The sequence below is a fragment of the Cajanus cajan genome, chromosome 10, assembly GCF_000230855.2.
Source record: "Cajanus cajan strain Asha chromosome 10, NIPB_CcT2T_4, whole genome shotgun sequence".
Lineage (NCBI taxonomy): Eukaryota > Viridiplantae > Streptophyta > Magnoliopsida > Fabales > Fabaceae > Cajanus > Cajanus cajan.
In genome coordinates, this window is record NC_138526.1 from 2,125,984 (window position 1) to 2,136,460 (window position 10,477).

The window sequence follows — 10,477 nt, forward strand, 5'->3', positions numbered from 1 at the left end:
AAAATCACGTTTAACGTGAAGCTATACATTGTAACTTCCACGTTAAACGTGATTTTTCACGTTTCAAACGTGAAACCAAACACGCGCACTTCTTCTTCCTTCAAATTATCTTTACATTTCAGCACCAACTTCAAATAACCAACATGTGAAATAGAAAGAAAACCACCTGCATCTAGTGGACTAAGAAAATTCTGAGGTGTACTTTATCTATACTTGAAAACAACCATATCAAATAATGGTACTTTTAGCTGCAATGTTCATCATACTGACCATGTTTCTATTCTTAGTATTCTATTTTACTTGAAATATTCACACTGGTCAGTCAAATAAAAATGTAAAATAAGAAATTAAGCTATTCTCACGAAAATGACTAAAGGTCAAAATACATTCCAGTTCAAGAGTGATAATTTGTTCCATTAAGGTCTTGCTATTTGGAAGTTTGTCCATCTAATTTTCCGATGGTCGATTTTCTCTCTCTTTCCCCAAACACTTGTCAGCGTATATATTTAAAATCTAGTTTTTCAATCAGAAAAAAAACTCATTGCATTTATGATCAAGGTAAGAGACAAATGGTTGTGCTACCATTCGTATAACATTTGATTTAAATCTTCCTTGAAGCATCATATTCAACCTCTCCTTTATGCTGTCTATCACTCATTTCACACTATTCTCTTCCAAAACCAATGCTCTTGCCACACTCTCTCCATCTGTTCAAGGGGCACATTTTTGGTCTCTGGCAGGAAATAGTACACAAACATAGTCATCACCACCACCCAACCTCCAAAGAAGAAGAAAATCCCAGACCTGAAGTGGCAAAGCATGGACAGAAAAGTCTGAGCAACAATGAAAGTGAAGATAAAGCTCACTGCCACTGTGATGCTTTGCCCTACTGATCTAATTTCCAAAGGAAAAATCTCACTTGGTACTAACCAACCTAGTGGCCCCCATGACCATCCAAACCCAGCAACATAAATGCCTATCATAACCAAAACCACACTAGCATACCCTTTGCTTAATCCACCATGATCTTTGAGATGAAGTGCCAGTATGCCTCCAACTATGCACTGTGATACAAACATTTGAATGCCCCCAATCATAAACAAGGTTCTCCTTCCAAGTTTATCCACTATGAACATTGATATGAAGGTTGAGCCAGTTCCTACAACTCCTGTCATCACAGCTGACAACAGTGATGCACTTTCTCCTAACCCGATTGTCCTAAAAAGTAAAGGGGCATAGAAGGCAATGACATTGATCCCTGTCACTTGCTGGAAAAATGGTATTACTATTGCCATCACAAGCTGAGGCCTATATCTTTGTTTGAAAATGAGCTTAAATGATTGTTTCTTGTTGGTTTTAGAAGGAGAACTTGCTTTAATGAGGTCATCAAGTTCTTCTTGCACATCTTCCGTGCCTCGAATTCGCTGAAGCACAAGCTTGGCCTTATGATGATCATGGCTGCGTTGGATTAAGCTGTTGGGAGTTTCAGGGAGGAAAAGTGAACCTAGTGTGAGCACTGAGGCTGGAACTGCTGCCATGGCTAAGGACATGCGCCAACCCCAACCACCTTCAATCTTCTCTGTTCCATAGTTGATTAGATTGGCAGATAGAGCACCAATGCCTATGCTTAATTGGAAGCCGTTGTTAATTGCCCCTCTTAGCCGCGGTAGAGCCATTTCAGAGAGATACAAAGGAACTGCCTGCCAAACCAGTACACAAATTGAAAGAAATTAGTGTCTTGTTATTGGGATTTGGCTCCTCTAAGCAATGGTTAAGTAAGTAATCTGAGTTATTGATGAGAAAAATAATTGATATTCTAACATTCATGATTTAGTATAAATGTGCATGTAATATTGATTTTTTATTTTTATTTTTATAATGATTATAATTATTTCCTTTAGGTTTGTTTGGTTTAAAAGAAGAGAGGGAAGGAAATAGGTTTTAATGGAGGTAAGGGAAGGGAAGGAATTATAAATTTTGTTTAGTTGAAAGAAATCGATCTAACTCTATTCTTGTTTAATTCACAAGAAGAAAAGAGAGATTTTAAAAATTAATTTACCTTTATAACATAATTTTAAATTTTAAAATACAAGTAAAGATATTTCAGACATTATACTATTAATATTTTAAAATCCCTTCTCTCTCCTCCATATTCTCCCAATAGAGGGGAGCTAAAATTTAAAATAATTCAGTTTGGAGGGATTTAGCTAACAAAACAAATTTAAAAAAATCTCTCACCTCCTTCTCCAACCAAACAGTCAATAGTAATTACATATTTTAGAAAAGTCAAATCCTTGTTTTAAGGGCCCAAAAAGCATTGGTTAAGGAGGATTATGATTCTAATGGCATAAAAAAGTAAGCCATGGATAATTTTTGTATTTTTAATGTAATAATGTTTCGCCCCCATAAAAGCATATATTTGTTTTCCACGCCCTTAGGAGAATGGTTACAATTTGCCAATATGTAATCTGAGATGGTTGGAGCAAGTTGGCAACATTATAAACAGTAGACAAGTCCTGCTTATTCCAGAAAGCATGAGAATTACTAACTTCCCCTTTATGAATGTGTCATTTAGATCATGTAGTGATCCTATAAGCTAGATCAGCATGAGTATAGTTTAACGAAAAATCATAGTCGATGGTTATTCTTTTTAAACTTCAGTCTTTAAACGGTTCCGAATGCACTTTGCTAAAAAGTAACAAATCCTAAATGCATCAGTGTAGAAAGTAGCTTGCATAGTTTTTGACCCTATAAAAAGGGAGAGAGAGGAAAACCAAGAAAGATTTTGGACGAATTTGTTAAGAGAGATCTCATAGTAAATAGTATTTTTTAAGATTTGTTGTTTAACTAAGCTGAATATGTGATCTATGTATCTAATTGGGATAAGTTGTTATCTTTAATGTTGGCAAGAGAGGGATTGTCTAGTTTCCAATTGAATTTTAAGCTGTATAGTCTATGCAATATTTGAGATGCTTGATGTTATGCTATAGAAACATGAAGGAAAAGGTAGCTACCTGGTTTGCAAAACCAACCCCAACTCCAAGCAAAAGTCTACCAACTATGAGCATGTACACATTAAAAGCTGCACCTCCAAGTGCTGTACCGGCAAGGAATGCAGCGCCGCCAGCCACGATGGACGGCTTTCGGCCAAAGGCTTTGGTGATATAAGAAGCAAAGAAGGAAGTAACAAGACCAGCAACATAAAGAGAGGATGTAAAAGAGGTCAATAGTTGGCTGTCAAATACACAGTAGTTGCTAACTTTGACATCGGCTTTCTTAAGGTACACTTTGTGGAAGAACTTCTTCAGAAATGGCTCCATTGAGGTCACTCCACCCGTTATTCCAATGTCATAGCCAAAGATGATCCCTCCCATGGCAGCCATCATACAAGACAGGACAACATAAAGGGTTATCTTACCATTGTTTTTTTCACTTTCAGTTGTTATAGCCAACCCAACTGCCATTAGTTTTTTTCTTTCTGCTTGCTTACACAGGTAGAAACTTAGAGAGTTTGAGGTTGCAGATAATGTTTCTTGACTTGTGAAGTGATGTCAAGTGGCAGCACAGCACTTACAATGAAGTCCAAGTGGGGTATGTGCAAACTTGGAGAAATGTATATTGGTTTGAATTTTCAACTTTAGTACTGAAATTTGGTTGGCTTTGATCTTAAGGCCTTCAAGACTTCATAACTTGAGAGTTGAGACGTGTTTCTTTCAAATCAAAGTGAGAAAAACTTGCTACCTAGAAAAGTCAAACTTGCATACTTGCATTGCCTCTATAATTGGAGAAAAATAATTTTCAATACGCTGTGACAGAGATGTGCCACTAACCATATGGTTAAGGACAAATTCGACAACATAAATGGTGATTTCTTTCCTCAAAACAATTATGGTGTAATTTGGTTAACTACATGTACGTAGTGGGCGAGTGCATGGGGCCAATTGTACCAAGGAGTGGTGTTGGCACACACGTGCAGTGGATTCTAAATTGTGTTCAGCAACATTGCATGTGAGGTTGAATTTCTATAACCATGATAAAGATCATGGAATCTTTGACTGTAAATCTCGCCAATAGTATCAATTCAAATATAACGGCAAGGAATTCTATTACGAACATAAAGTTGTAATCTCTAATCAACATATTTTATATTAATTGATCTGGTTACGTGACTTAGCTGAACATAATTGCTACCTTCTAATTCTATTATGGTAAGACTAAGACATGCAATGGACAATAAAAACATAAAATATAAAAAAAAAATCATAAAACAGAGAAGAAGAAATATATGGAAACAAAACAATTTTTGTATTTGCTGGATTACTATATTGTTCTACAGGTTTTGCATTCATATATAAGACAAATACATGAAAAATGATAACTATATATAATGTTCATAACTGTTGTCAGAAAAACACATATATCTATTATCATTAAGAGTATTTGTATAAAATTAGATATTTACCAGGATATTTATTGGAATACAAAACAAGGTCCCTGATCAATAAAATAAAAGAATAAATAAGAATTTAAAAAACATATATACTTCAATGGTACGAGATCTTTTGGTTGATAACAAAAAATAAAACCGTAAGAACCTAAGTTTATCTACTAATATATGCAACCATAACTAATTTTAGAGCTTTAACAGCTTTTACCAAAATGTTAAATTTGGCATAAGAATTAGTAGATGTTTGTGAAGCCATACATACATATATATATATATATATATATATATATATATATATATATATATATATTTATTTATTTATTTGTCCATCTTTCTTAAAGAAATACTCCCCCACCTGAAAAAGGAAAAAGTCTCAACAAGTGTTACTTTATCTTTTCCATGTACGAAGAAAATAATTTTGCAAATAAGTGTAGAAGAAAAAACAAATGACGCATCTCGTCCCTATTAGCTTGGCCTCGTCCATAAGAGACTTTTGATGAATTTGAATTTAAAAAATTAGTTTCAATGTATTTTAAAGATGAATTCAGATTATATTTCGGGTTGTTCTTTCAATCCAGTTCAATGTCATATGTTCTTGAAAAAAATAATTTTTACCAGTTATGTATTAATAATATAATTTCTTAACTTAATAAATGATATTTTTGTTTCAAGATATTATATTTATATTTATATTATTTACTATAAAATATGCTTTAATCGTAGATGTATATTTATTTATTTTTACTATTTAGTTGTTCTTCTTATATTAATAAGAATAATTCGTTTTTAAGTGTTTTTATTTAATGAGAAAATTTTTAAAGATTTTTTTTTTTAATTTTTTTCCTTTGACAACATCTTCAAAACAAAAGGATATCATTCACTGCTTCAAAGCATCCATTGTGGAATTAGTTAGAGCCATCAAATGTACGTCAAGCTATGCAAAATCCTCGATGGCGAAGCGTAATTGCAGATGAGTTTGTAGCTTTCTTGAAAATTGAATGCAGTCCTTGGTTCCCCATCCAAAAGATCATAACATAGTCTGTTACAAGTGGTTATTGATCATGATTAAATGCAATGTTGACAGAGCTATTGTTTGCTTCAAAATATCTAATGCGCTTAAAGGAGAAAATTCACGTTACTATAATATTGATGAAAGGTTTTCATACATAACCCATCAACAAAGGGAGGTTTATATACATGATAAAGAAATCAATTCTGTTGGACAGCTCATGCAAGAGCTATGTGAAGAAAGAGAAAAAATTTTGCTAAGAGACAAAATAAAATATTCTCTCCAATCTATTTGATATATTCCGAATAACTAATTATATTATGATAATAGCCCCCCACAAGTGGGATTGTGAACGTCACAAAGGCCCAACTTGGAGACAAAAGAATTAAAGGAAGTAGAATGAAGTGGCTTGGTAAAAGCATTTGCAAGTTGAGATGAAGAAGGAACAGGCAAGAGATGAAGGAGCTCGGATTGAATTTTCTCATGAATAACATGACAATCAATCTCTATGTGCTTTGTCCTTTCATGAAATGTTGGATTATGAGCAAGATAAATGGCTGACTTATTATCACAGAAAACTGAAGTAGGAAAATTCAGAGAAGTTTTGAGATCATTGAACAAATAATGCAACCATTGTAATTCACATGTGAGACTTGCAAGAGCTCAATATTCAGCTTCAGAAGATGATCTAGAGATAGTGGACTGCTTTTTAGATCGCCAAGAAATCAGACAGGAACCAAGAAACACACAAAATCTAGTAATTGACTTGCGAGAAATGGAGCAGCTAGCCCAATCAGAATCTGCAAATGCAGACAATTTAAGAGATGCTGAAGAAGAATAAAAGAGACCACGACTAGGGGAGCCTTTAAGATATCGAAGAATTCTAGTGGCTGCTTGATAATGAATGTCCAGAGGCTTGGAAACAAATTGGCTTAATTGTTGGACAACATATGAGACATCGGGCCTAGTTGTTGTGAGATACAATAAGCGACCAATAAGACGTCTGTAAGCTGTCTCATCATTGTATGGTGAACCATGATCACTGTGCAGCTTTAGAGAAAGGATTAAAAGGGGTAGAAGAAGGCTTAGCAGCAAGAAAACCAGCATCTTCCAAAATTTCCAAAGTGTATTTTCTTTGATTCAAAAGAATTCCTTTATTAGAACGGGCAATCTCAAGCCCCAAGAAGTATCGAAGATTGCCAAGATCTTTGATTTTGAAACACTTGTGTAATTGAGCCTTTATAAAATCAATCTCAGGCTTGTCATTACCTGCCAAAATAATGTCATCTACATACACAAGGAGAGTAGTGAAATGAGATGAAGATGACTTAATAAATAATGAATGATCAATAGTAGATTGAGAATAACCCATGGAAATGAGAGCTGAAGACAACTTGGAATACCATTGTCGACTAGCTTGTTTGAGTCCATAGATGGACTTATGAAGCTTGCAAACTTTAGGAGCAGTATTAGAGGAAGATGGAACTGAGAGACCAGGGGGAAGAGTCATATAAACTTCCTCATGCAAGTCACCATGCAAGAATGCATTGTTGACATCAAGTTGCTCTAGGAACCAGCCTTTGATTGCTGTCAAAGCTAACAAAACTCGAACAGTGGTAAGCTTGGCAACATGAGAGTAAGTATCAGGGTAATCCAAGCCCTCAGTTTGACTATAGCCTTTAGCCACTAACCGGGCTTTGTAGCTCTCTATGGATCCATTAGAAAGGTACTTGATTTTGTAAACCCATTTGTAGCCAATGGGTCTTTTCCCTGATGTTAAGTCAACAATGGACCAAGTTTGATTCATGTTAAGAGCTGCAAGTTCAGTTTTCATAGCCATAATCCAACAATCATATTTAGAAGCCTGGGTGTAAGTGTGTGGTTCAAAATTGGTGGAAACAGAAAGACAAAACTATTTGTATGAAGGAGAACAAAAATCATATGTAAGTGTAGAGGAAATAGAATGAGGGGTGGAAATACCTGAAGATGAATTGATACAACCAGTACGAGCTAGGAGACTGCAGTGATAATCCTTGAGATAGGATGAAGGTTGTCTCATTTTGGTAGAATGTCTTGAAGGTGCAGGAGCAAGGGAAAGAGGTTGGTGGGGTTGTTCTGGGGGAATAAATGTAGATGAAGTAGGAGAAGGTGGGACATGATTGTCTAAATCATAGGGAGAAGAAATGGGTGTAAGAATGGGAATTGGAGTGGGAGAGGGCTGAGTAAGAGAGGTTTGTGAAGGTGTATGGAAAGGGAATGTGAATTCATGAAAGAACACATTTCGAGACATGAAGAATTCATGGGAATGAAGATCATAAAGAAGATACCCTTTGACACCTTCTTTATATCCTATCAAAACAGATTTCTTGGCTCGGGGTTGAAACTTGGTTCTGTGAGCTTGCAAAGTTGAAGCATATGCAAGGCATCCAAATGATCGTAAATGAACTAGGATTGGTGGTCGTTGATGAAGGGCCTGATATGGGGTTTTATTGTCAAGAAGGGGACTTGGGATTCTGTTAATGAGATGTACAGCATGCTGAATGGCAAAGTTCCAAAAGTTTTTAGGCAATGAAGCTTGAAAATAGAGAGCTCTTGTAGTGATCAACATGTGTTGGTGTTTTCTTTCAACCACCCTGTTTTGTTGGGGAGTTTCAACACAAGATCTCTGATGAATAATGCCTTTTGAAAGAAACAAATCATGCATAAGGAACTCACTGCCATTATCTGTTCTGAGACATTTTAATTTAGTTTGAAATTGGGTTTCAATGTAGGAAATGAAATTGGTGAGATGCTGTCTTGTTTCAGATTTGGACTTCATCATTACAATCCAAGTAAAACGGATAAAGTCATCAACCAAGGTTAAGAAATATTTGTGGCCAAAAACAGATGGGATAGAATAAGGACCCCAAATATCAGCATGCAATAATTCAAACACAGAAGCAGATTTTGTATTACTAATGAAATGTGGTAATCTTTTTTGTTTAGCAAAGTGACAAATGTCACATGGAACATCATGATGTTGGTATGAGACAACGGGAAATTGAGAAGCTATAATCCTATGTGTAGAATTTGATAAATGGCCTAATCTACGATGCCATAGAATGAAATCAGAAGAATCTTTGGAAACAGTATTGCCAACAAAAGGCTGGGTGAGTTGGGATCTTGTAGCGGAGTCTCTGATTATCACATACAGTTCATGCTGTTACTTAGCTGTACCAATCATCTTCTTGGTAGAATTCTGCAAGATTAAACAATGATCAATATGAAGTTCTAAATGACATTGGTGAGAATTAATCAGCTGAGAAACAGAAATTAAATTGACACAAAAGGAAGGAACAAACAAAACATCATGCAGAATCAAATCAAAGAATGGATTTCACAATCTTTTCAGAGATTGAATGCTGAAGCCAGGAGATGACCATGGTATTACATCTGCCCCATGGTTCAAATAAAATGCTTGATGAATTTGGAGGAGTAAGAGTCCCATCAATAAACTTCACCTTATGCTTAGACATCAAAGCCATTCTCATTGCTCTGGCCCATGTGTGGTAGTTCTTACCATCAAGGAGTGGAGTCACGAGCACCAGGGAAGGAGTTTCATTTGGATGGAGATAGTATGGGTTATAAGGGTTGGTAGTAAAATCTGCATAGCTCTGGTCTTCCATGGTTAAAGAAGAAAGAAAAGAAATAAAGAAAGGTCTCTGAATGATAACAAAGAAAATTTAGGGAATGGAAACCAGAGCTATGCAATGCATAGCTCTGATACCATGTTTGCTTCAAAATATCTAATGTGCATAAAGGAGAAAATTCACGTTACTGTAATATTGATGAAAGGTTTCATGCATAACCCATCAACAGAGGGAGGTTTATATACATGATAAAGGAATCAATTCTGTTGGACAGCTCATGCAAGAGCTATGTGAAGAAAGAGAAAAAATATTGCTAAGAGACAAAACAAAATATTCTCTCCAATCTATTTGATATATTCTGAATAACTAATTATATTATGATAATAGCTATTGCCAAATATAAACACATTTAGTTGTAAAAGGATTTACACAATGGCCCGAGATTGATTTTAAAGAAATATTTACACCGATTATTCGTCAACTAATGATCAAAGTAATTCTCACAATAGCTCTATCCAACAATTTTTCAATGCATCAAATGGATGTGAACAATCTCTTCCTTCAAATAGCACTTAGGTTTTCATGGCTCAATCCACTAGGTCTCAAAGATTCACAACATCCTTACTATGTGTGCAAGCTATACACAGAGCCATTTATGGTCTCCATCAAGCCTCGAGGGCATGCACGATGCACTTAAAAGTATTTATCGCGACATATGGCTTCAAAACCAACAACAATGACTACCTTTTTACTAGTAATCAACCTTAGTTCATCCATTTATTCATTTAGGCATTATCCCAACAATTCTCTCTAAAAAATTGGGAACACCACAATACTTCCTTGGCATAGAACTCATTCCCACCCTAGTTGGTCTTTTCTTACACTACAAGAAAAATACAACTTATTGACAGATACAAATTAGTCAAAAAAATTTATATTTTCAACGAAAAAAAAATCATAGGAAAAATTATATTACTGACAGATAATTTTTTATGGATACAAATCTGTCAAAAAATTTATATTTTTGATGGGTAATTTCCAATGGATACAAATCTATAAAAAAAAATTATATTTCCGACGGATATATCCGTTGGTAATTTCTGACAAATACAAATCTGTCAGAAAATCTATTTTTTACGGATACATATTTGTCGCAAAATTTATATTTCTGACGAATATATTCGTTGGTAATTTTTGACTGATACAAATCTATTAGAAAATTTATATTTTTGATTGAAAAAAATTTGTAAAAAAGGTTATATTATCGACAGAATATTTTTGACGAACTTATATTTGTCAAAAATATGTAAGAATTTTGACAAATTTTTTTGAGAAATGCTTAAGTCAAAATTTTTCGATAGAATGTTACTAACAGATAATGGTTTGTTAAAA

General features: G+C 34.7%; 1 protein-coding gene across 1 annotated transcript; it reads right to left on the reverse strand.

Annotated features, from left to right (window-relative positions):
- Nucleotides 1-505: 505 nt before the first annotated feature.
- LOC109819075 (hexose carrier protein HEX6) lies at nucleotides 506-4,186 on the reverse strand. The gene is made up of 2 exons (XM_020384659.3): nucleotides 3,015-4,186; nucleotides 506-1,700 (listed from the first exon to the last, which is right to left on the reverse strand). The coding sequence occupies exons 1-2, from the start codon at nucleotides 3,462-3,464 to the stop codon at nucleotides 660-662; spliced, it is 1,491 nt and encodes a 496-aa protein (XP_020240248.1). The 5' UTR covers nucleotides 3,465-4,186; the 3' UTR covers nucleotides 506-659.
- Nucleotides 4,187-10,477: the final 6,291 nt, after the last annotated feature.

Excerpts from the sequence above, each read along its gene's own strand:
- LOC109819075 (XM_020384659.3), bottom strand. The coding sequence starts at position 3,464 with ATGGCAGTTGGGTTGGCTATAACAACTGAAAGTGAAAAAAACAATGGT. Across the intron at positions 1,701-3,014 it reads GGGTTGGTTTTGCAAACCAG|GCAGTTCCTTTGTATCTCTC; the intron begins GTAGCTACCTTT and ends CTGGTTTGGCAG.